The 26713-nt window shown below is 42.0% G+C and overlaps 1 protein-coding gene across 2 annotated transcripts; it reads right to left on the minus strand.

Annotated features, from left to right (window-relative positions):
* Window positions 1-1903: 1903 nt before the first annotated feature.
* On the minus strand, window positions 1904-26534 carry RIOK1 (RIO kinase 1). 2 transcript variants are annotated; one of them, XM_084794905.1, is made up of 18 exons: window positions 26270-26534; window positions 23903-24101; window positions 20376-20466; window positions 19089-19158; window positions 17795-17837; window positions 16439-16495; window positions 16009-16101; window positions 14115-14227; window positions 13951-14031; window positions 12731-12817; window positions 12249-12386; window positions 11143-11246; window positions 10515-10621; window positions 7083-7148; window positions 6299-6418; window positions 4547-4600; window positions 3240-3392; window positions 1904-2328 (listed from the first exon to the last, which is right to left on the minus strand). In XM_084794905.1, exons 1-18 carry the CDS (start codon window positions 26338-26340, stop codon window positions 2218-2220), a joined length of 1758 nt encoding a protein of 585 aa, XP_084651031.1. In that variant the 5' UTR covers window positions 26341-26534; the 3' UTR covers window positions 1904-2217. The 2 variants fall into 2 exon arrangements, with proteins under 2 accessions (XP_084651031.1, XP_084651032.1); XM_084794906.1 differs by lacking the exon at window positions 16439-16495 and having other exon boundaries at window positions 26270-26531.
* Window positions 26535-26713: the final 179 nt, after the last annotated feature.

The raw sequence follows: 26713 nt of genomic DNA on the forward strand, positions 1-26713 counted from the left end.
ATCTGTAATGGGATCTGGTACCCTCTTCTGGCATGCAGGCATAACCCTGTATACATAATAATAATAAAAATCTTAAAAAAAAAAAAAAGGAACCCCCCAGTGATCTAATCCCTAGCACCCCCCCCCCCAGGTCTTCCCTTACTCAGCAATCCCACTATCAACTTGGGACAAAATCTTTAATGCAAGGCCTTTGGGGGATATTTAGGATCTAAACGATAACAAGGTTTTTTGAGTGATGCCAGTTTAGGCCACCTAGGGTAATACCAGCAGGCACAATTCTGCTTTCATGCAGCTTTGAGTCCACATGGTTTAACCTTGATGCTGAGACAACAGAAGGCACTTTTTAGAGATAAAATAACAACTATACATAAAGTTGCTTAAGTGAATCAGAAGATCTGAAAGATACTGAAATATGCACAGAGATGATGAGTTTGCTGCCAATATTGTGTAGACTGGGCTTTTTAGGACTACTTTTGTGTTTCACTGAAATCACATTTCACATTTTGAACTTTTTTTTCAGTATGTATTTATTATGTATATTCTGCCTGCATGTGAGCCAGCAGGCCACCAGAGGGCACCATACCTCCTTATAGATGGTCATGAGCTACCATGTGGTTGCTGGGAACTGAACTCAGACTCTGAGCCATCTCTCCAGCCCTACATTTTGAACTTTAAAGCAGAAATGAGCGTGTTGTGACTTAGGATCAGCGTTTAGGTGGTCTCCACTGTAGCCCATGAGACAGGAAGCTGCTGCAGTCTACGTGAAAATTCTGGGGGTGTTGCACAAGAATACCTGGTGCCATGATTAAAACAGCCATTTCTAACATAAAATGGCAAGGTTTAAAGAAAAAAAAACTTGGGATTTTCTTCAATGTGTGTCCTGTAATCTCTCCAAAGCAAGTCTACTCCAGCCCCATGTTGCATCACAGTCACTGCAGTGGTCTCGGTAGCTTCTTGCGTCTCTCACTGTTACGTTCTAGCTCACCTATTGCCGTGAGCAACTTCGCATGCACTTTTACCGTTCTAGGCCAGGCCTCAGCAGCCTCCATCTGGGCTGACAACAGGCACAACAGTCAGCTTCCACTTTTGCTTCAATTCTCCAGATGCCAGAGCGACGCTTTCAAAGTACAAGGCCGGTCCTGTCTCTCCTCTGCTGTAAACTCTGTAAGCTGTGCGCTGTCAGATCTCGTGTGTGACTCCCACCTTGATTCTGCTGCTCCACTCCATTTCGGATCACTGCAGGCAGCCGTCCCCGGGCTGTGCGCTTTGCATGGGATATTCTTCCTTCTCAATGTACCTGACCCGGCTCTGTGCTCATATCCTCATCTGCATACGTAGTCTAGGCTGATGAGAACTCAAGACTCCTTCCTTTCAGCCACTGCAATGCCAGAAAGCTCAGTGCGACTCAACTTCAACATTGTGTCAAGTATCTCACTATGTGGCCTAAGGAATCTATTTTAAATTGCAAACCTTTGTCTCCCTAGGCATTCTCTTTATTCAGCATTATTTCTATATAGATATTAATTTATAATCTCTTAAAAGTGCTAATTATTTTGTTTAATGCTTCATTTCCTTACTAGGATGCTAACTAGCCAAAGGAAGTTTTGTTTTGTTCATTGCTATATCCCAGTACCTAAAATACCGAAATAGCTGATGAACAAATGAACATGCCAAATGGCTGGGTGTGAAATGGCATAACAGTTTGAGAGGGGAGGCTGGGAAGGCACCTAAAGATGAAGCAGGATCCATGGCAAACAAGCCCAGAACACACAGGAACAGAGCTGCTATGAACGGCAACATAAAGGCCAGATGATTTCTCTTCTCCAGGGTATATGCCACAGTTGGTCATCGGTTGATTTCAGATGTGTCTTTGGCATACACAAAGAAAACAAATGGTCCCAAGTTTGTTCACTTGCCTTTATGCTCATCTTTAGAAAGGCTGTGTTCATCACAAACATTTATGATGCTTCTGAAAAAATGTTTGCAAGATAAAAATATAAAAATAAAACATATAAAGTTATTCACTAAAATAGTACCTTAATAAATCTGTTAGAACAAGAGGCAGGACTGGATCCCGACATTATGGGCTTTGGTCTTTCGAAGCAGTCACACAATCGCACCCCAGTCTTCCCCGACCGTGAGATGGTAAAGAGAGCAGCATCCCCCAGCTACAGCTTCTACTGCAGGGTTAAAAAGCAGCTGAGGGATGTCTCCCTTCTATTTGCCTTTTTTGGCCTTGGCTGTTTTTTCCTTTCTCTTTTTCACATGTTTAGGAATTTTATTTTTCCTCTTCTCTCTCTGAGCTTCTTTGACCATCTTTTTTCTTTCCTGTAAAACACAAGCAACCCATCTCAACAACTCTTATTCAGAGTATCTAAACTATTATTAAAACTAAATTAAAATTCATGTTAAATGGATAAAAGTATATGTATTTGCTTTAAAAATAACAGTAACAGGGGTAGAGAGCACTGACTGCTCTTCCAGAGGTCCTGAGTTCAATTCCTAGCAATCACATGGTGGCTCACAACCATCTATGTGATCTGATGATCTCTTCTGGCCTGCAGATGTAGCACTTTATAAGTAATAAATAAATCTTTTAAAAAAACCAAACAAACAGTAACAGTAACAGATTGGTGAGTACAATCTGGGGGTACAACTCTTCTTTGAGGCTCCCTCCATCTCACATCTTTCCCATCTCTTTCTCTCTCCCCCATATCCCTGCCTTCTTCCCGCTCTCAAGAGGGTCTCAATTTATTACCCAGACTGTTCTTAAAGTCCAGAGGCTTCAACAATCACACCTAACACACACTTCAGTTTCCAACGCTGGGACAGTAGGCACCTGCCATTTTATGCAGGCTATCCTTCTGCCCCAGGCCACTACTGAGCTGCACCCTGGGCCATGAACTCTGCTGAAATGTAGACAGTCAAATCAATATCCCTGTATATGTTACTTGATGTTTACAAGTTCCATATCTTAAGATAAATAAAGGTTAGAAAGAAATGAGTATTTGCTTCTACCAGACATAGTGTGTCATCTGGGACACACTAACGAATCTCCTGATAGCAGCCTCTAGCTTACTCCAAAGTCAAGCTGACATTGAGTTATGGGAACTGCAACGAGAAGAAGTACTGATTTCCGAGTCACCCCACTCAGGGGCATAAAGACCTCGGCTAACCTTCTTGTCAAGGTCAGGGGCAGCAGTGTCACCCCACTCAGGGGCATAAAGACCTCGGCTAACCTTTTTGTCAAGGTCAGGGGCAGCACTGTGGTTTCTGCATCGGCCGTGATCTCCTTGTTCTTCAGAGTCTGTGGCAGAGCACTCAGAGCTTCCAGCATCTTCTGAGTCAAAACCAGTCTCTTCTTGAACTTCATTTTCTAGGAGCGCGGGGACCTTGAAATTATTATAGAATCATATTACTTGAAGCCAATTACTTACCTATTTGTTAGTCAACATGTTAATGCCAGCATTTTCTATCAGTATACAAGATACACTGTAAAGTCAGGCACCAAAATACCAGAATCAGCATTAGGGAGAAAGATGGAAGACATTCATTCACTCCAGGAGGACTCAGATCACACACAAACCAAGGAATCAGCAGGGGCGTCCAATCATCTGACAGTGCAACATGATGCTGTCATCTGCAGATGTGCTGGGCTCCATTTACACTCTCCTGGCATGCATGCCTGACTGCTGGGGCTACATGGGTGGCCTAAATCAACAGCACAGCTCTGCTGCTGCTTTCAGCATGCCAGATGGTAGAGCTGGGATTTGGCAAGAATGTGAAATACAGAGGTGATGATGATGATGATGATCCATTTGGGTGACTTCACAACTATTTTTCTGTGAACCACATTATTAACAATAAGTTAATCTAATCAAAACAAACAGTCAACCAAAAGAAAATTATATTTTCCCTGAAATTTACCATATTTATTTAACTTTTTTTTTTTGTCTTCTTTGAGACAGGATCTCATTACATAGTCCAGGCTGACCTTAAACTTTGCACTTTCTTGTCTTACAAGTAGGTGGGTGACGATCACTGACCTCAGGTCTTCTGAAAGAGCAGCAAGAGTTCTTAACGGCTGAGCCCTCTCTCTAGTCCTGACATTTTTCAAAACTGATTTAAAAACTACCAAAAAAGTGTATGGCTATCATTAATACTTCCCATCAATCAAGACTAGGATTAGCAACAAATATTTCACTTTTAACAAAAGAATTCAGAGACAGAATAGGTATATTTCCAAATTTAATTTACTTTATAGTAAGTTTTGTATCTTTCAAGAAGAGTTTCCACAGGTTGGCAAGATGGCTCATCAGCCATCAGGAAGCCCGACAAGCTACGTTGGATCTCAAAGAGCTGTGAAGTGGAGAAAACCAACTCCCCAAAGTTGTCTTCTGACCACCACACATGTGCTGTGACATACTTGTTGAGTACACACACACACACACACACACACACACACACACACACACACACACAAATACAGTAAAATATTTGCAGAATAAATCCTGTTAAAAGCAATAATAACATATGTTCTTTATACCTGCTGGACTCCTGACAAATCCTTTTTCAATCCCGTGACAGTCTGGTAGAGAATCTTGTAAGCAAAAAGAAAAAGAATACATATAAAAATTGACAGTGATATGTACATACATTTTTAAAAATTTATTTATTATTGTGTATACAGTACTTTGCCTGCATGTACACCTGTAGGGCAAAAGAGGGCATCAGATCACATTATAGATGGTTGAGAGGCACCATGTAGTTGCTGGGAACTCAACTCAGGACCTCTAGAAGAGCAGTCAGTGCTCTTTTCTCTGAGCCAACTCTCCAGCCCACACATACTGCATCATTAAACACTGTATGAAACACTGTCACTTGTGATTCTGAGACTATACTTAAAACATATCATACAGTAACACAGAATGTAGCATGTATTATTCTTGTGTCCCAGGTATGCACCCTCCATAGGCCCGGACAATTAAAACCTAATAGTTTTCATATGAGCTTTGCAACCCACCAGGTGACAGCACATACTAACTTTGAACTTGGTTCAGTGAAATGTTATCCACTCCACAAACACCTCTAGTCAACTCTCAGCAAGAGCTGTAGTTATCAGCAACAGTACTTTCAAGGGGCTGGAAAGATGGCTCAGTGATTAAGAGTGAATGCTGCTCAATCATGAGTTAGGATCTCAGCACCTATATTCAGTGGCTTAGAAAGCTCCAAGGTTTTTGCTACCAAGAAGAGACTTGATACCCTATGAACATATACAGGGGAAGGAGTCCCCTTCAGTCAGTCATAGGGGAGGGGAGTAAGGGGAATATGGGAGGGAGGGAGGAATGGGAGGATACAAGGGATGGGATAACAATTGAGATGTAGTATGAATAAATTAATAAAATATATTGGAAAAAAAAGCTCCAAGGAAACCAATACCCTCTCCTGGCCTGAGGGCACACATACAGATATATACATGCAATCATACAGACATATATAAATAATAAATCTATTTTTTTTAAAGCGCTTTTTAGGCCAGAGAGCTATATATATCAGCAGATAAAGGCACCTGCCATGGAGAGAAGTGACCTGACAAAGCTGTCCTCTGGCCTTCCTACAGGCCCCGTGGCATGCCTGCTGATGTACACGTCTAACACACACAGAAATTTCTTTTAATGCTTTTGTTTCATGCATGAAAACCTGGAGAACATTTCTTTGCTCTTTATATGAAAACTTACATAAACAGCTAAGCTTTGCTATGTGGCAGCAAACCCTAAAGTGTTTATACTCTATGGCCCATTAACAGAACAACAAAAATCCAAGGGAACTGGTGAGATGTGCTGTGGCTAAGAACTTGTTCTGTTTATGCACAGGACCCAAGTTTGGTTCCCAGCACCTGTGCGAAAGGCTTACAACCTCCACGGGGACCTAACACCGCTGGCTTTCAAGGACACTCACATTTACTCATGTGCACATACTACCACCATGCACATAATTAAAAATAATATAAATATTTTAAATATTTCTTCAAATATATATGGAAATGAAGCACAGCTTATCAATCTACTACAAACATTTTTATCCTAGACTTCCTTGTGGATCTGCCTTTTTACTAATTATAGTTCTCTGGACATATGCAAATACATTAACTCTCTCTTAAATGCAGGAACTATTCCCCTTACAGCCAACAACATGTTTACACAAAGAGAGCTGATCATCTCACTAGCACCAAGCCAGGACAAGCTTGGGACAGTCTCCTTTGGTGCAGCCAGTTCTGCAGACAACCCAAGCCACTCACGTTATCTTGCTGCGTGTTCAGAGCCATGTCGTCCTCCTTCAACCTCATCATTATATCCACGTCTCTCTCGTAATGTTTTACTTCATTTAAGGTCCTGGGAATATATGCTTGTTTGAACACCTAATAGGAGAAAGAAAAATTAAGCTATTATTCCTATACTCCTCCCATCCCCTCAGTTCATCACGCAGAAATCTGTATTACCATTACCAATGCTGATTTCCAGTCAACCTGTGTACACACTGGAGTCATATCTGCGTTGTGATAAGCTAAAAGCAATATAGTAAGACTAACATACTAAGAGGTTGCTCAGTGCAACAATCTAATTGAACGTAAACTGTATACCATGTGTCTATAAAATCAACTTCATGCTTTACCAACAAAACAAAATCATGAAAAGCCCTGTAACACAAGAAATGGTTGGGAATGTAATTCTACCCATCAGGCAGGTGAATCAGAATGGATGCTAAGTTTGAGGCCAACCTGCACTACAAATCAAGTTCTAGGACAACCTGGTTTCTATAAGACCCTGTCTCAAAATACACAACACAACACCACAGAGTTCCATAGCAAAAGCCACAAGTATCCCCAAGTCTGTGAATACGTAATAAACTTACCTCTTTTTTTTTTTTTTTTTTTTTTTTCCGAGACAGGGTTTCTCTGTGTAGCCTTGGCTGTCCTGAACTCACTTTGTAGACCAGGCTGGCCTCAAACTCACAGTGATCCGCCTACCTCTCCCGAGTGCAGGGATTAAAGGCGTGCACCACCACACCCGGCTTAAACTCACCTCTTCATCCACATGATCTTGGCTAGTCTTTTCTTCCTTGGTCCTTTGAGAAGCTATTTCCATAGCCTTTGGGAAAAAAAAAAGACACATTTTCTATTTTGAAATAAACTTTTTTTTTGATCTTCAAAGGTGTCACATTTTCACACTTCTGAAAAGTACCTAGAGTGAGCCTAGAAATGTAAGTTGGCTTTCTACTAAAGACTTGTCAGTCATTTAAAAAGAAATAGAATACATTCATCTCAATTTTTTTTTTAGATTTATTTATTATGTATACAATGTTCTGCCTGCATGTACACCTGCAAGCCAGAAGAGGGCATCAGATCACATTACAGATGGCTGTGAGCCACCATGTAGTTGCTGGGAATTGAACTCAGGACCATTGGAAGAGCAGCCAGTGCTCTTAACCTTTAAGCCGTCTCTCTAGCTCCTTAAAACTATTAGCAAAAATCTTTATCACAATAAAACTGAGACTCAATAATGAACCATTTCTTTTTTTGTTTTTGTTTTCTTTTTTTTTTTTTTTTTTGCTTTTCAAGATAGGGTTTCTCTGTTACAAAGAGCCCTGGCTGTCCTGGACTCTCTTTGTAGACCAGGCTGGCCCCAAACTCACAGAGATCTGCCTCTTAAGTGCTGGGATTTAAGGCATGCGCCACCACACCTGGCTCAATGAACCATTTCTTGATACTTGAAAAGTCAGTGAATGAATCACAAGGAAGGTAAATTTGGCCCTAATGCCAACACAATATAAATCACTAAGAAAGTCCCTTGGGCAGTGAGTGGAAGAAAGGTGACAAAGACTCTATATGGGTTCTTATGACTTAGTAAAACAGTTCTCTAGTCAAAATACATACAAGGAGAGGGCCAAAGCATTCACTGTTCTTCCAGAGGGCCAGAGTTCAATTCCTAGTACCCATGTTGGGGAGCTTATAATTGCCTGTTACACCAGCTCCAGGGAAACCCAATGCCTCTGGCTTATACAAGCATCTACACACACATGCACATACCCACATGCACACATAATTAAAATAAAAATATATCTTTTAGAAATAGAACATTTATTTTCTGTTTTATTTTTTAAAATACAGACACTAGAATCAATACTAATGGGTTAGGCATAAAAATACTTTGATAGTTAGTCAAATCATGGAAATGGCAGTTTGAATAAAAAATGGCCCATACAGACTCAGAAGGAGCAGCATTACTTGAAAGGGTTAGGACATGTGGCCTTGTTGGAATAGATGTGGTCTTGTTTTACGAAGTGTGTCACTGGGGGTGTTGCTTTGAGGTTTCAGAAGCTCAAGCCAGGCCCAGTGGCTCACTCTCTCTTCCTGCTGCCTGCGAATCCAAATGCAGAATTCTCAGCTCCTTTTCCAGTACGTCTGCCTGTGCTGCCATGCTTCCTCCCCATCCCCATGATGATGATGGACTAAACCTCTGAACTGGAAGCCAGCCTCAATTAAATGTTTTCCTTTATAAGTGTTGCTATGGTCATGTTTTTCTTTTTTTTAAGGGTTTAAAATTTTATTTATTTATTTATTTATTTATTTATTTATTATGTATACAGTGTTCTGCCTGCCATGTACACCTGTACACCAGAAGAGGGCACCAGATCTCTGTATAGATGGTTATGAGCCACCAAGCTGGGAATTGAACTCAGGACCTTTGGGAAAAGCAGCCAGTGCTCTTAACCTCTCTGAGCCATCTCTCCAGACCTGTCATGTTTCTTAACAACAATAAAACCTTAAGACAGGTCTAATTGCCTAGTACATAATCAGGTACTAACAATATACAAATAAAATTTCTCCCTCAAGAGTTCATAATTTGCCAAAAATGGTAGCGCACAGCTATGACCGCGGCACTTATGAGACAACAGCAGGAAGAGCTAAGGTCAGGTCAGCCTGGGCTACAAGTAAAACCCTATCTCAAAGAAACAAAAACCTCACAGAGACCAAACCAAACAAACAAATCTATGGGCTGGAGATGTGTTCAATTGCACGAATGCTGGCACAGCATGCACCAAACCGCTGGTTTGATCCAAAGCACTGCATAAACTGGATACAGTTATACTTTTAGAACCCAGGAGACAGAAGCAGGAGGATCACAAGTTCAAGTTCCTCCTTGGCTATACTGAGTTTGAGGCAGCCTGGGATACAGAGAACACTGTCTCAAAAAATTATTATTGCCGGGTGTGGTGGTACATGTCTTTAATCCCAGCACTCGGTGGGTGGATCTCTGTGAGTTGGAGGCCAGTTTGGTCTACAGAGTCTAGGAGAGCCAGGGCTGTTGTTAACAAAGAGAAATTCTGTCTCTGGAAGCAGTTTCTCCTGAATCTCCCCTTGAGACAACTGTCTGACCTGAGTTTTAACGCTGGCCAGGCAGAGCAAGATGAACAGGGCCGAGGTGGAATGGCACTTCAGGGGAAAGGGGAAATGTGAGAATCCTGACTCAGAGATGACAAGGGTAAACACACATACATGGGTTACATCAAATATAAAACTTCTGGGCCAGGCATGGTGGCACACGCCTGTAATCCCAGCACTCGGGAGGCAGAGACAGGCGGATGGTTTGAGTTTGAGGCCAGCCTGGTCTACAAAGTGGGTCCAGGACATCCAAGGCTACACAGAGAGACCCTGTCTTGAAAAACCAAATCAATCAATCAATCAAACTTCTGTTTGGGGACCAAAGGGTGCACTCAACAACTACTACAACCACAGCAAGCAATGCACAGGCATGTGTCATGTTGTGAGGCCCGGTTGCTCACTTCCCACGAGCTGTGAGTTGGGTGTTTTCTACTGCCTCTGCATTGCTTTTTCCCCGAGCTTGGCTCCTTACACCCACTTCAGGTGGCTCATAACTCAAGCTCCAAAGGATCCAATAACTACTTTTGGCCTCCTTGGACATCTGCACACACACAGCTATAGTCACACAAACACATATGTATACATATAAAGAATTTTTTTTTTAAAGCACTTAATAGCAGAACCAAGAGTAGCTGAACGACGCCAGGGTGGTAGTTTCCAGGAGCTGTGGGGACTAGTAAGCCCAGTTTCAGTCTTTGATGATTGATGATTAAAGAAAAGGTTCTGAAGAAAGAAAATTAGTGGTTTGCACAATAATTTAAATTCATTTAATGCTTAGTCCTTAACATCATGCATGTTTTACCAGACCCAACAGTTTTCTCACTCCACAGTATGGAGTGTGTCAGGAAGGAACACTGTGTGTGAGTCAAGACAGGAAAGTCTCTATAATCTTACTAGGTGAGTAAAGTCAAGAAACCTGGTTTCCCTGGCTTCTTTGCTCTTTTTTAAATTTCACTGTGAAATGACAAGTGCTAAGACGTTATCAAGATGAACAATGACTAACTAAGCAACCGAATCTCTCAGATGTGCCACACAAAGGCAAGCCATGCATATTCCTCTCCTCAGCCTGTACCTTTTCCAGATAAGCATCCATGTTCTCAACAGTGATGGAAGGATCTGTGACAAACTCGAAGAGCTCCCGCACAGTCATCACAGCAACAGCATGTTTGAAAAAGAAATCTGTCAGAAGGAAAAACATTGATGGCAGCTCCACAGGGGGACCGGGTAAGAGCCCAACTAATGAACAGAGCAAGAAATAACAATGCACTATCTCCAACCAATGGCTTACGTAGCACTGTACTGAGCAATTCAGAGGCAAGATTTGCTGGTCAGTGCCAGGGATCAAATGCAGGCCCTTCCACACGAGAGGCAGGTGTAGCATTCCTATGTCAGACTCCATTGCCACTCCAAGTGACAAGACCTTATCTCAGTGGTTCTCAACCTTCCTAATGCTGTGACCCTTTAATACAGTTCCTCACATTGTAATGACCAACTATAAATCATTTCATTGCTACTTCATAACTATAATTTTACTGTTATGAATCATCATGTAAATATCTGATATGCAGGATATCTGATATTAAGCCCTTGTAAAAGGGTTGTTTGACATCCACAGGTGTTAGGACTCTGGTAGAGGAAATGCTAACTTACCCCATGCATGCATGCACAGAGCCTGTCAGGAAATTCCACTTTCTACTCACCATTGACATTGGCACAGTCTTTTCTCAAGAACTCCAATGCATGTGGGTGGTCATGCTCCACAGACTGAGAAACATCAATGATGTACACATCTCCACCATGGTACCTTGTGGGCAACAAGCACAGAGGTTACAGGTTATCACTAGGCTCTTGGTTTTTTAAAAAATATATTCTGAAGCAGGGCGCAGTGCCACTTGCCTGTAATCCCACCAGAGGCAGAGGAAGGTGGATCTCTGTGAGTTTGAGGCTAGCCTGGTCTACAAAATGAGTCCAGGACAGCCAAGGCTACACAGAGAAACCCTGTGCTGAAAAGCAAAAAAACCAAAAATCTATTCTGAAGCTGGCTGTGGTGGCACACACTGGTAGTATCTGCTGAAGGAGGCAGAGGTGGGAGGATCAGGCCAGAGTCTGAGGCCAGCCCGGGCTACACATGTTTAGCTGAATGTAGCGGCACATGTCTTTGATCTCAGCACTTGGAAGGCAGAGACAAGTGGATCTCTGTGAGTTCAAGGCCAGCCTGATCTACAGAGTGAGCTCCAGTACCGCCAAGCTATGTAGAGACCCTGTCTAAACAAAATAAACAAAGCAACAACAGTCTATTTTGTTCTTTGTTTTGGGTAAGTTCTCTCTTTGTAGCACAGGCTAGCCTCAAACTCGCACTCTTCTTGCCTCACTTCCCTAAGTGCTGAGGCACTCACTTCCATATCTGGCTTGAAAAAATAAAATCAACCTCAAGTAATTCATAAATGACTATAGCAGATGAGACATGGCTATCCTGACTATTGGAAAGATGAAAAACAGAAAATTTCAAAGCCTATTAAGTCAGCTACAATGAACTCTCTCCCCTGACACCTTGTGCTGGGGATGGAACGCAAAACCTCATAAAATGTAGTCTAGGCAACTGTTCTACTAACCAAGCCACAAACTCAGTCCTCCAAAGGCGTCTGTTCTGTGGCTAAGGTCATTGAAGGCAGTGACCACATCTTAACTCTTACACTGGGAAGACAACAGAATACAGTATGACTTTGTAGACTGAGATTTTATTGTTTTGAAATAATTTAACATGAAATAACTTGTGGGAAGTTTCCAGGAGACAAACTACACTCACAGCATGTTGAATTCACTGAGATCCGCATGGACAAGCCTAGCGTCCTGATACATTTTCCTCATGTACTGAATGACCTGCAGGTACAACTCCCGGGCCTTAGATTCTGACAACTGGACATTTTTCAAAAGCGGTGCAGGCCTTGAGTAAAAAGGAAATGAAAATAAAATCATCAAGATCAAGTTTTCTTGCCTTACATGCATCTCTCTTCTATAATTCATCATGTGAGCTGACAAGAGAATATGAATGCCACTCCAAATGCTGACAACTACAGGTACTTTCCCAGCACTTTAATAAATTAGACACCCCTCAAAAGCAAGGTTACTTTTGTTATTCTGAAGCACTATGAAACTTCACAATGGTAAATCATAGCAGTTATGCACTAACATAGCGGGAAAAAACTGTGAAGGAAACAATGGGAAATAACCACCTAGTGCACATTTCATAGGACTTCATGAAATCCTTTTGACAGTCCATATACTTACATGTCATCTTTGCCAATGAAGCCCATGAGAAGAACATGACTTTTTAATCTGATTGGCTTTGGACATGGTATGTCTGCTGTTCTTAGCCTGTGACAATTGGAAAATCAAAAGACATATAACAAATTACAGCAGCTACAGGCCATGGCATGAATACTACTGTTAGAAACAGCACCAGATCCTCTCCTACATTGCTATTTCATAAACCAGTGGTTTTTTCATTTTGGTTTGTTTGTTTGTTTGTTCAAGACAGGGTTTCTCTGTGTAGCCTTGACTGTTCTGGACTCGCTTTGTAGACAAGGCTGGCCTCAAACACAAAGCAATTTACCAGTCTCTGCCTCCTGAGTGCTGGCATTATGGGTGAGTGCCACCACACCCAGGTGACACAGGAAGATTTCAAGACTTCCAAAGGAAATGGTACCAGCTTAATAGCAAATTATACCTATGGATAGCACATGAAAAGTGGAAAGAGGAAGGAAAAAAATCCAAAAACTTTGAGAAAACTAGGTAAGTATCCTTTCTTTACAGTAGTTATGGCAAAATGATTACACGTTGTGCCCTAAACTGGACTAAGTAGGAAAAGCAAGTGATCAGCCAGAGCTTAGGGCCTGACAAAACCTATCTAAAACCCTGTAATAAACAAACAAACAAATATTGGTTTTTCTGCTTAGCCCTGGCTGTCCTGAAACTGGACTGAGTAGAAAAAGCGAGTGATCAGCCAGAGCTTAGGGCCTGAGAAAATCTATCTAAAACCCTGTAATAAATAAATAAATAAATAAATAAACAAACAAACACACACATACATATATCTATCTATGTATGTATGTATGTGTATATATGTATATATGTGTGTGTGTGTATATTTTTTTTTTCTGGTTAGCCCAGGCTGTCCTGAAACTCAGAGATCTGCCTGCCTCTGTTTCCCAAGTGCTGGGATTAAAGGCATATGCCACCACTGCCCAGATCCCCTGTAACTTTTTAAAATGACAGCGTTATCATCACCATGTCACTGACTATCTAAAATCTTGTAAAACAGCCTTATCTTTCTCAGAACAAATACTACATGTTTTCACATGGCTTCAGACTCTTCAGAATAGCAAATTTCTTACACTTAGTTCAGCACCTGTCCCCCTCTGCTTGGAAAGGGTGGGGCATAAATACCCAGACACAGTTAAACATATGTACTGCAACCTACATAGACACATATACACACCACCAGTCACCTGGATAAATTCCTCATTTCCTTTTCTGCCCACGTCTTCACCATTTTTCTAGGGTTTCCTTTACAATAGCCACGACGAAATCTAGAACAAGCAAAGATTTGTCAATCACTGCATTTTACAACTTTAGCACTTGAGGAAAAAGGAATTCAAGAATTTAAGCTCACCTGAATTCCCCAGTTACATACTTATCACGATCTTTGAACACCAAAATAGAAGTCTTGTATATTTTGATCGCTCTGCTCTCTCCACTGGCTGTACTAGCATAGTATACATTAGCCTGTTTTAAGCAAAAGCAAAGGAAATGAAACACGTTAAAAAACTAGTGTCAGTTTCCGGTTGATTCTAACCTCAAAAGTAAATTGAGACACCTATGTCACTGTCATCTCTTGAGGGTGTGAATTAAAATGAGGCATTGGGCTACAATAAATATACCTCCAGCATATATTCATATACCACCCTGTAAAGTTCTGGTCAGTTACGGGCCCCATATGCCAGAGTGGCCTCATAAGATTATCCCAGCTGGGGTTGGAGAGATGGCTCAGAGGTTAAGGACACTGATCTTTTTTCTTCCAAAGGTCCTGAGTTCAATTCCCAGCCAACCACATGGTGGCTCCCAACTATCTATAATAAGATCTGGTGCCCTCTTCTGGCCTGCAGGTATACATGTAGGCAGAAAACTCCAAATTAAATGTAACTGGCTTTATACATGTATCTCTGATGAATATTTTCTTACATCTAATTAATTTCCACAGAAAATGAGTTGCTAATTGTGATGGTTTGAATGAGAAATGTCCTCCAGAGGCTCACGGATTGACAGCCCTGGTCCCCAGTTGGTGGTGCTCTTTGGGGAGCTTAAGGAACATTTAGGGGGTATAGCTTTGCTGGAGGAAGTATGTCACTGGAGGCAGGCTTGAGAGCTAACAGCCTGGGCCTGCTACCAGTTCACTCTCTGCTTCCTGTTTCCTGCTGCCAGGCCTCCTCCCTGCCACTGTGAACACTAACCCTCTGGAACCTTCAGTTAAAATAAATGTTCTTCCTTTAGCTGTTTTTGCTTATGTACTTTAGCACAGCAGGAGAAAAGTACCTAATATATTGTTTTTTAAAGTCACACTTAGCCTTTAATCCCAGCACTTGGGAGGCAGAGACAGGCAGATCTCTTGAGTTCCAGACCAGCCTGGCCTACAGAGTGAATTCCAGGACAGCCAGGGTGACTGAGAAACCCCAACTTTTAAAAAAAAAAAAAAGTCACACTTATCCTTTTCTATATCTACAAATAAAGAAACAAGAAAGACGGGCTTATAGAAATGAAATCAATAACCTTCACTCATTAGCAGTAATTTTAAATTGGGACTCAGGACCACAGTGATCTGAAAATGTAAGCTCACTGCTCAGCACACAGACTCTGCAATACAATTTCTTTCTTTCTTTTTTGAGACAAACTGAAGTCAGCTGGGAGAAGTTTGAGCCAGAGCAGCTGAGTTGAACCAGCCATCCCAGAGCTCAGTAAGAAGAAAGGGTGAGCTTAGTAAGCAGTGAGTCTCAGAGGCTAAAACATTCTAGGCCTAGGCTGGATTGTATGGAGGCTGGAAGCTTCTAGGAGTAGGCCTAGGTTAGCAGACAGAGGCAGTAAGCCCCCGAGACAACAACTGAATAGGACGAATAAAAAATACTTTTACAACAGGGTTTCTCTGTGTAGCCCTAACTGTCCTTGCTTTGTAGACCAGGCTGGCCTTGAATTTCGACATCTTTCTGCCTCTGCCTCAAGAGTGCTGGGCTTAAAGGCATGTACTGCCACCACAGCCAGATTTCATTCATTTTGAGACAAGGCTTTCCTATGTAGCTCTGATTAGCTTGGAATTTGCTAAGTAGACCATGCTAGCCTGGAACTCACAGAGATCTACCTGCCACTGTCTCCTGCGTAGTGGGATTAAAGGTATATGTCGCAATGTCCAGCTTTCTTTTCTTTTTAAAGGCATAAGTTATAAAGTGCCTTAGTTTTCCTTGTATTTGAAATAAGGAAACTAACATGAAAACACTGTCATCTCAACAAAAGCTCACTTCTTTTCCAGTGCTAATGCAGCCATGTATTTCTGATATGTCTTCTTTATGCAACATCTTGAATAAAATCATCTTTGTTCTGGTATCTAAAACCTAAAAAGAAATGTTTTTTAAAAGAAGTACAATCATGAAAACAATTCAGACAAAACAAATTATAGGACAATAAAAATATATACCCAGAGTGATTAAGATAGCTCAGTGAATGAAAGTGCTTGCCACACAGACCTCGTGACCCAAGCCTGATATCCCCAGGACCCACTCAGGGAAAGGTGGATAGAGTGAGCGAACCCCACAAAGCTGTCCTAGCACCTCCACACTGTACAGGTACTGCCTTCCCCTTCATGCACACACACGTTAGTTTGGTTTCTGTTCCTGTGATAAACACCATGACCAAAACAACATGTGGAGAAAAAGGGTTATCTCATCTTACTCTTCTGGAAAACAGTACTCGGCTGAGGGAAATCAGGACAGAAGCTTGACGTAGGAGCTGAGGCAAAAACCATGGAGGAAAGAGGCTGACTGACTGGCTTGCTCCCATGGACTGCTCAACTTGTTTTCCTATACAACCCAGGAGTACCCAGTTCTTTCTTATACTACCCAGGTCCAGGGTGGCACCACCCACAGCGCTGGCACACAGACTTGCCTACAAAGCCAATCTGATGGAGGCAATTCCTCTCTGGAGATTCCCTTTTCCCAGGTGACTCTATTTTGTACTCAGTGAACAAAAAACCCAACCAGTACAACATACAGTAAGTTATCACTATAAATAGTGCTTTCATGTCCAATGATTCTCCAGCTGTACAAGCTGGATGCAGGTCAGCTTCTACCCCCTTAAGTCTTACGCCTAGGAGCTATAGTAATAGTCAAGCCATTACTATTTCAAAATGTGGAATTGTACAAAGACATATGGGTAGAGGGGAGCCCAGGTAAACAGCAATAATAATAATAATCTAAACCTTCTTTTCATTTTCTTCACATCAAAAATCTGGATCATACCCTTTAATCTCAGCACTCAGGAGGCATGAGGCCATTCTGATCCACCCAGCAAGTTCCAGACCAGCTAGGAACTCACACTCACAGACACACACATACAGAGACAGGGAGAGAGAGAGAGAGACAGGGAGAGGGAGAGAGAGAGAAAGAAAAAGAGAGAGAGAGAGAGAGAGAGAGACACAAACAAAAACACACACACACACACACATACACACACACACACACACACGGAGACAGAGAGAGAGAGACAGAGGGGGCGGCAGAGTAAACTTCAATCATATATTCTGCTGCCCGTAAGAAACTAGGGGCTAGCTCTCTAGCTCTACCCCCTCCAAAGAGCACAGTACATCTCATTTCTAAAGAGGTCTCTAGTTAGAAATTTGACGGTATTATCCTTTTTTCCCTTTCCCCTCATCTATACATGCCCCAGATACATGGCAGCTACTCAACCTGTTTTATGTCAGATATTCAATCTCTTTAATGGGAAAAAGAATAACATTCCTACAGACTCTGCTTAAATGTCTTTGCCTTCCCAGTCTCTGAGAAGAGGGAAGCACTGCACAGTAGCTTCGAGGGTTGTGGGGGTTACTATGAGAAGGTTATGGCTCTTCCTTACCTGCTAGAGGTTGTATTATACAGCAAAATGCCAAACAACTGAACTCGAAACAGTGTTTACTCAGGAGTAATTTTAGATGAGATTATCACCAAGTAAGGAAGCTAAAACCAAGGCACAATTCAAAGAGAAAAGAAATGCTAATTTCAAAGTAGACTGTGCAGCATACTTCAAGCGTACCTGTTCGACAGTTGCTCTGTCAGCCTTATCTTTTATGCGATACCTAAGGGAACAAAGAAGAGTAACAGACATATTCAAAACTCAGTGAGGAGAAAGGTTGAGACTTCTATACGTGATTCTCAATAATTCTTAAGTTTTTCATAAGAGATCACAATTTAATACAGACTCTTCACTTAGTGAAACTCCATTTCTCTGAGCATGCAAATTAATTCTCTTTAGCAGGCATGTCCAATCTTTTGTGAATCTTTTTCATGTATTATTCTTGTGTGTGAACGAAATATACATGCCGCCCTGCATGTAGAGGTCAAAAGACAACTTCTGGGAGCTGCTCTCCTTCTACCCTCAGGGCTCATGCTCTGCTTGCCAGCCTGCATGGCCAGCACTTCACTGCGCCTTCTCACCAACACCTTCTGGATTTCCACAGGACATGCCAGCTACAAAGCTCACACTCAAGAGCTCTGCAACCACGGAACAACAAAAGCAATCAATCTCATGCTTTAAGTAAGTTTACAATTTTCTGTTGTGTCACAATCATAACTGTCCTCAATCACATGTACTTATATATGAACCTGCAGGTTGGACACGCGTGTTAGGAAGGTATACACAGACACAGACACACACTACATATACAAATATGTATGTGTGCACACATAATGTTATATATTTAATATATATTTCACATATGCATACGAAGGAAAGGGAGAGAGGAAGAGGGAAGGGGGATAGTTGAAGGTCAAAGTCTATGTCCCTGAGGCATTAAATAAGAGAGCAACTGGAGTACAGTGACAAGGGAAATAATGAGTGTCTGTGCTGTTCTTTAACTCACGTCAGCTCACACACTACCTAAATCAACCCACCACACTAACCTAACTACAGTGGGCTCAAATATAAGGAGTCACACAGATCAGTGGGACAGCAGGTGACATAAGTGTCTCTCAGAAAGCAGTTTCCTCTGTGAACACAGCAACAAACCAGAGAAAAACTGACTTTACTGTTCAGTTCTAACACTGCTAGTTCTATACTGCCATGATCTCGGGTACCATACATGAGAGAAGTCAGCCAGACCTTAGTCTCAACTGAATCTACACACACTCATCCTGATGAAAACACATTGGTGAACTTCATAATTGTGCTTTTACTGCTTCAGACTTATTTAATATTTTGATTTACAAAAGTACACCACACTTTAAGCTAATAAACAAAAGCACATAAATATCCTTTGCAGAACAATTATGCTACCCAGTCAAGAAATTAGTCTCCACCAACCATGCTTTATACTGAAAACATTACTTACGATTCTGCTTCTTTTTGTCTACACTTTACGGTGACTTTATTTATGACAGAATCAGTGACATTCAGTTTATCTAAAAATACAAAAACAAAAAATGTAAACAATACAAAAGAGAAAAAGACATTAATAGTCTCCAAACAGGATACTTCCCCCTCTACTTTTTTCTTTATTTCCTTAATAGAATTAGAATATATTTTACTTATGAGGTAAGCAATAAATTGACTTATTTTTTTCATAATGTGCATTTTCAGCACTATAGTGTGATTTTTGAGCCAGAATTCTAAAATTCTAGACATAGACAAAACTTAAAAATATTGGATCTACATATTAAATCTCAGATACTTAATATTTTACATAATATAAATAGCATAATTGTCTCAATTCAAAGTTTAATTGTGCAAGCTTCAGTTTCTTTTTGAGTTAGAGATATATCATCATGACTATGAAATATTTATGTATATAAATTTGATATTTATAGACAGTTTACATGAGAGACACTGGGTAAGTTTATAGAATCAAAATGGTGCAAGCAAAAAATGGTAGCGCTGCATTTTTGTTTGTTTTGTTTTTCAAGACAGGGTTTCTCTGTATAGCCTTTGCTGTCCTGGTCTTGCTCTGTAGACCAGACTGGCTTGAACTCACAGAGGTCTGTCTGCCTCTGCCTGCAAGAGTGCTGATTATAGGCGTGCACCACCACTCATTTTTAAAGCAGTATAATTCAAACTAGGGCTGGATTTTTTTTTTTTTTTTTTAGGGCTAGCTTTTAACTAAACCATTAACACCATCATAAAGTCTCTATCCAAACAAAACAGCATTTTTAGGCTGGTCTAATACAAAATGCAATGCAGAACAGATAAGAATTGGAATGAGTATCTGAAACTTCATATTCCCACAACAGATGAAAAGATAAAAGAACTAAGAAAGTGTGAATTAAACTAATGTTAGTTGCTAAAAGTTATTTTTTTCTTTCAGCTCTATTACTGAGTCAAACATTGACTTCTTTTATTTATTTATTTATTTATTTATTTATTTATTTATTTATTTTTAGATTCACTTCTTTAGCCAACAGAAGTACCTAAAATACTGGGGCCTGGTAGTGCACACCTGTAATCCAAGCACTCCAGGGAGGCATGTGAAGGAGGAGGAGGAGGAGGAGGGGGAGGAAGAAGAATAAGAAAAAGGAGGGGAAGGAGAAAGAGGAGGAGGGAAGAGAGGAAGGAGGAGGAGGAAAGTACCTATGGAAGAGTTTCTTCACAGCCCAGTTAGGCAATGTATTTTTTAAAAACTTACTTAGGTTGATTTTATTTTCAAATTTTCGCAAGGACTTGTCAATTGGAGTAGACATTTTGGCTGAGTTGTAGTTAGACGTCTGTCGATTTGCCTACAAGAAATTAGTTTTTACAAAGGATTAATTGTAAATTCAAGCCTAAGCCTAAGGCTCACAATAACATTCTTTTTTTTCTTCAAAAGTATATTTTGGGGAGAAGGGGCACCACACATGTGGAAGTCAGAGGACAACTTTTTTTTTTTCCTCTGTGTAGCCTTGACTGTCCTGAACTCACTTTGTAGGCCAAGCTATCCTCGAACTCAGAGTTCCACCTGCCTCTGCCTCCTGCGGGCTGGAATTACAGGTGTGTGCCACCACAGCCGGCTCAGAGGACAACTTGTAAGAGCTAATTTTCTCCTGCCACCCCCATGGTCGCAGGAATTGAACTCGGGTTGTTAAGCTTCCCACCAAGTGCACCCCCCTGCTGAGGCATCCCCTGCCAGCTCACTTAGTAAAGCACCATTACCTACAGGAGCTTTATACTAAAAAGAAACAATTTTTCTAAGACTTTTTTTTTTTTTTTAAAGAACTGGGTTTGACTCTCAATACCCGAATGGCAGCTCACAGCCGTCTGTAACTCCATTCCTATGGACTCAAAACTTTCTTTTGATCTCCTGGGGCATTTCATGAACTGTATGCACATGGTGCACAGATACATATGCTGGCAAAACACACACACACACACACACACACACACACACACACACACACACACAAAATAGAAAAAATAAAAGCATTTCAAAGAGAAAGCTAAGACTACTGACTAGAATATAGACCGCATGTTATTTACTTCTTGTCAATGTATTTTTATTATTAAGAATAAGTTAGATTTTTTTAAAATTTGATTGGCTCGTAGATTTGATACTTGAGAATATTCATTTAACCGAAGCCTATCATTAAATTCATTCTAAATATTTCATTTTAATCCTGACACCTCAAGAAAGGAAATGGGGAAGGGTACTTATAGGCACTTACACTGATGTTCTGTTCAACCTTAAGTAACAGCAAAGGAAGCAAAATCAATAACAAAACCCACAAAGAGCACAGCTAAGATTTTTAAAGGGGGCTTTCGCCCGGTGCAGCAGTGTACGCCTGCAATCCTGGCACTTAGGGAGGCAGATATCTGAGTTCAAGGCCAGCCTGGTCTACAGAGTGATTCCAGGACAGCCATGGCTACATGAAGAAAGAAACCCTATCTCAAAAAACCAAATAAATATTTAAAAAGGGCTCTCAGTCAGGCAATAGTGGTGCACGTCTTTAATCCCAGCAGTCAGGTGAAACTCTGAGTTCAAGGTCAACCTGTTGTACAGAGCAAATTCCAGGACGAACAGGGATACAGAGAAACCCTGTCTCTAGGAGAGAAAAGATTTCAACTGCTGATTCAGTCTTATTTTATCTCAGCATGAAGCTGAGACATGGTTGTTTTATGTGTAAAGAACTTAAAAGGATTTTCTATTAAATTTAATGTAAATTTTCTTTAGATTTAGTTATCTCACCATATATGTATGAATGTTTTGCCTGCACGTATGAATGTGCACCATGTGGTGTCTGGTGCCCACAGACGCCTAGGAGGGCACTGGATCCCCTGGAGCTGGAGTTACAGGCGGTTGTGAGCTGCCATGTAGGTGCTGGGAATTGAACCCAAGTCTTTTGAAAGAGCAAAAAGTGCTCCAAACCACTGAGCCATCTCTTCAGCCCCTTCAACTTTAAAAATAACTTTTGGCTTTAGGATATAGATCAGTACAGTACTTGCCTAGTATGTGCAAGGCCCTCGGTTTGATTCCTAGCCCCACAATAAGTATAAATCAACCCTGTTTCATATCACATACATGTTTAAATAGCTGATTTGACTTTTGTAGTGCTTACATGTGTTGGGAACAATAGGCCATATGGCCAATATTCAGCCATCTTGTCAGAGTCTGTACCTTTAAGTCTCTGTTTTTCCCAGAGCTTGCCTTTCACCAGAAACTAGGTGACCCTGTTGTGGGTTGGCAGTTAGACTAAAGACAGATAGAGATGGAGCAACCCTGTTATGGTTTAGCAGTTAGACTAGACAAAGAAGGAGCCAGATACCCTGTGTGGCAGGACGTTATGACCCTGCCTGGAATTCCCTGTGTTTTGAGAAAAGCCTGCAGCTGGGTTGCTATAGCAATAGGCTTCCCTGCCTTCTGACTTATAAATACTGCTGCCTGACTAATAAAGTTTGAGAGCTTGATCAATACTTCAGACTTGCTCTCCTTCTTTGTGTCTTGCATTTCAACAGGTGGATCTCCTCCAAGTTTTAGTCCAATCCTGCAGGCTGGGGCAGACATGCACGGTAGGCAAGTACTCCAACGGTGCACTGCATCCCTAATATAACGTTTGCTATGACAACCAGCAACCAAAAGCAGCAGTTATTACCTACACATACATTATATCACGATCCATGCTCAGTTACCCAGTCTCACCAGTGACTCAGTGGAGGAGTTATCAAAACTTACTTTGTATTCCAGGCTGGCCCTAAACTTGTAATCCTCCTGCCTCTGCTCTACAAGTAGCTGAGGCTAAAGAACTTTACCAGTTACACTTCTTAAATTACCAATGAGTTCCAACATTTTTTTTCCTGCTGTGCTGGGGAGCCAGGGATGAACCCCCAGAACCTTTTGTACTCTAGCCAAATGCTTTACCATTGAGCTATAGTCCCAGCCTCCTTTTTGTTCCTTCAATGGTCTGCAGGTAACTGCTCAGTCATGGCTTCTCCTTTGCACATTTTAAAAGTCATGCATCCTATGCCACTCCAGGAACTCTTAACATTTATTGATTATTGAAAGAATCCAAATACAGAAAATTATGAGAAATATGAAAAGTACAAAGAAAAATCAATAAAAGCTGGGGCTACAAAACAATAGAACTTATATAACCACAAAGTCTTTAAAAAAAATACTACATGGATGGCTCAGTCCTTAAATTATTGTCTTTTAAGCCTGAGGATCGGTGTTCAGTCCTCAGCACCTGCATGAAAAGGCAGCTCAGCGGTATACCATGACCCCAGCGCTGTAACAGCTGAGAGAGCAAGGTCTCTGGAAGTCACTGGCAGTGGCTAGCTCAGCACGCGCTCTGGGTTCCCTGAGATGTCTCCAAAGAGAAGGTGGAGCTGGCTCAGCAGGTGTGAGAACTGGAATTGGATCCCAACACCCATGTAAAAAAATCTGGGGGTCAAGCTGGGCATGGTGGTGCTATACGCCTTTAATCCCAGCACTCGGGAGTCAGAGGCAGGTGGATCTCTGAGTTCGAGGCCAGCCTGGTCTACAAAGAGAGTCTAGGACAGCCAGGGCTACACAGAGAGACCCTGTCTTGGGAAAAAAAAAATACGGGGGTCCATAAAACATCTGTAAGTCCAGCTCCAAAGGACGGGTCCCCACTTCTGCCTTTTCCACAGGCACACATGCATTTGCATATGCTCACACACACACAAAGCAGATAACACAGAGTTACAGAATTCCTTACATACCTGAGGGTTCCTGCCTCCGTTCCAGGTACAGCTCTTGATGAGTTTTCCAGTCCCGTCATCCCAGTACCAGTCAATGCCATCATCATAGTCGTCTTCCTCCTCAATCTCCTCTTCGCCCTTTACCTCTGTCACATCACTCTGAAGGTTTTTAAGTAGAATATCATCTTTTGCTTGGACTGATTTCACTTCTATGTTTTCACTAGAAATAAGAATGTTCTGGCATGCTTATATATCCTCTAAAGAGAAAACACATATGTACACATACCTAAAGAGTCTGTTACATTTCCCAATCTGCCACATCTTAATATCAAGTTCTCTTGTTCTCCAGATTGCGGTAATGTTTTACTCTCCATGTCCTCACACTAGTGTCACTGGGTGTTGGTTTTGCTTTTGCCTCACGTCAAGCTAGAATTTACATTATCCTCTTTAGTAAATGAACTGACTCTTATCAGTGCAGAAGACCACACTCTGTTAAATCATGAACCTACTTTACAGTGGTCTGTGTGTCAAAATCTACCTTTCTTTGACTTTACTGTAATACCAGGAGCTGTGGCAAGACAAATAACTTCAAGTCACTCTTGTTTATAAAAGGAAGCAATGGTGAAGAGAGGCCCAACACTACACCGTGAAGTAGGCCAAGGACAGGCCAACAGAAGAGGAGACTCTCAGAAGAGGAGGTCTAGAGCAAAGAGAGTGAAACCAGCTGTGATCCCAGCACTCAGGGAGGCAGAGGCAGGTGGTCCTCTGTGAGTAATTTGAAGCCAGCCTGGTCTACAAGGCTGAGTTCAGGACGCCAAGGCTGTTACACAGAGAAAACAGGACAAAACTAACAAACAAAAAGACAAGGTCTCACTATGTAGCCACGGCTGGCCTGGAACCTGCTATGTAGACCAGGCTGGGCTTGAATGCAGAGATCCACCTGCCTCTTGCCTCCCAAATTCCGAGATTAAAGATGTGTGCCACTTCACCTGACCATGAAAATAGCCATTTTTTTCTTCTAGTTTTGAGGGCTGAACTCAGAGCCTTGCCCTTTCTAGGCAAGCACTCTACCCTAGCACTAAATCCCTAGCCCTTCCCTCCCACCCACCTCTCCTTTTGTTCTTGTTTTGTTTTTGAGACAGCGTCGCACTGTATGGCTCTGGCTAGCCTGGAACGCACTATGTAGAGAGCACTGGTCTTAAAATAACAGAGATCTGCTACCTATTTCCAGAGTGCTGGGATTAAAGATATACGCCACCACACCTGGCCCATCCATTTTTAAAAGAAAGAAAGAAATTCAGTAATCAATTCGAATGATTAATTGGCTACAGCTCACAGGGCTTTAAATGCCCATGGGTATGAGTACAAAGAAGAGAGGTAATCATAAAATAACTGCAGGTTACCAGGATTTCATAAGTATAAGACATAAATTACCCTTTCACTTACCAATCTAATAGTCTAGGGTGGTCTGTTAGAGTTACAACTATGCAAATGATCCTGGTGTCCTCAGTCTCAACTAGCCAATCCTTTGCTGTGAGAATCTCTTGTACAGGCAGCACCACTGGCCTCTACCTCCCTACTAGATGCCACTAGTATGCCCCACCCCCAGCCCAGGTGTGACATATAAAAATGTCTCTGGAAGAGTGCCAAGTTTCTTTGGCGTGGCAGCAAATTCACATCCATCAGAGGATGGTGTAGTCTCCCAGTGTCCTGTGTGTTTGGGGACAGTGGCTTATTGGCACAATCATTCCCAGTACACACTGACTAGCAAAGCAGGCTTGTTTCTTCTTCCCACTTCAACTCTTCAATAAGGTCTTCTGGGAGATGATCTGTAAGCACTAGACTGGAAACCTCTCTAATTCCTCTTGCTAGTCCCTACTATCCTCTATTTACTATAGGTGTTATTGCTTACTCATATTTCCTTTGTACCACTCACCATTTCATGTTAACGCAAATAATTTGCCTAATTATCAATACCAATTTCCCCTAGCAGAAAGCAAGGCTTGTGTCAATCAAGGCAGAAAGGAGCCCGGCCTCAATTCTGTCCACTGTGCTCTAGGCGCTGGCCTCTTGGTCTGCCCTTCTTTCCAAACAGACAGCAGAGACTTGATTTGTCTTTTTCATCACTATCTCCCGCGGAGGTCAAATTTTTGCTGAGTGTGTGGAACCCTGTTTGTAGAAGAAAGGCCCTACGTTTTTCAATTATCCTCAACTCTGCTTCTTTGCTAGTCATTCTGGGAACCCAGACTTCCCAGACAAGTAGTTTTCACGAATGTTCAGCCATGAGGACAGAGCCCGAGAAACGTCCAAGGCAGCCAGGTGTCAGCTCCCGGGGCGGAATGGAGCTGGAGGAACCTGAGCAGGCCGCGTGCAGCCTCCACCGCCTACCTGTCCGAGGACTCGGCGTCGTCAAACTGCCCCGGGACCACCGCGGTCAACCTATCCCGACGGCAGTCCATGATGCCTGGGTTGTGCCCCGCGCCTCTCAGGCAGCGAGCGGAAGAGACGGCTTTTTTACCTATCGAACCCAACCGCGTCTCCGTGGTTCCCGCCTTACAAATCGCTTCGCAGCCGCCGGGCCCAAGGAAACAACCAGGCGCCGCGGAGGACACACGGCTTCGGCAGACCCAGCCACGGACAGACCGGAAGCCCAACGCCGGAAGTATGCCACCAGCCGTACCACCCCCACGCGGTAGTGTCCTCAGGGAGCATGCGTATTACGGTAGCCGAGAGAGGCCAATTCGCGGTGTGAAGTGGGCGTGTTGCGTTGTTTGAAGATGTGCTTGAGTAGGATGTGTGGTGTCCGTTTTTCTCCAGCCTTTTCGTTCTTGC

Source organism: Acomys minous (assembly GCF_964271855.1).
Source record: "Acomys minous genome assembly, chromosome: 9".
NCBI lineage: Eukaryota > Metazoa > Chordata > Mammalia > Rodentia > Muridae > Acomys > Acomys minous.

Excerpts from the sequence above, each read along its gene's own strand:
- RIOK1 (XM_084794905.1), bottom strand. The coding sequence starts at position 26,340 with ATGGACTGCCGTCGGGATAGGTTGACCGCGGTGGTCCCGGGGCAGTTT. Across the intron at positions 3,393-4,546 it reads ATTTGTCAGGAGTCCAGCAG|GTCCCCGCGCTCCTAGAAAA; the intron begins GTATAAAGAACA and ends AATAATTTCAAG. Across the intron at positions 2,329-3,239 it reads CCCCTGACCTTGACAAAAAG|GAAAGAAAAAAGATGGTCAA; the intron begins GTTAGCCGAGGT and ends TGTGTTTTACAG.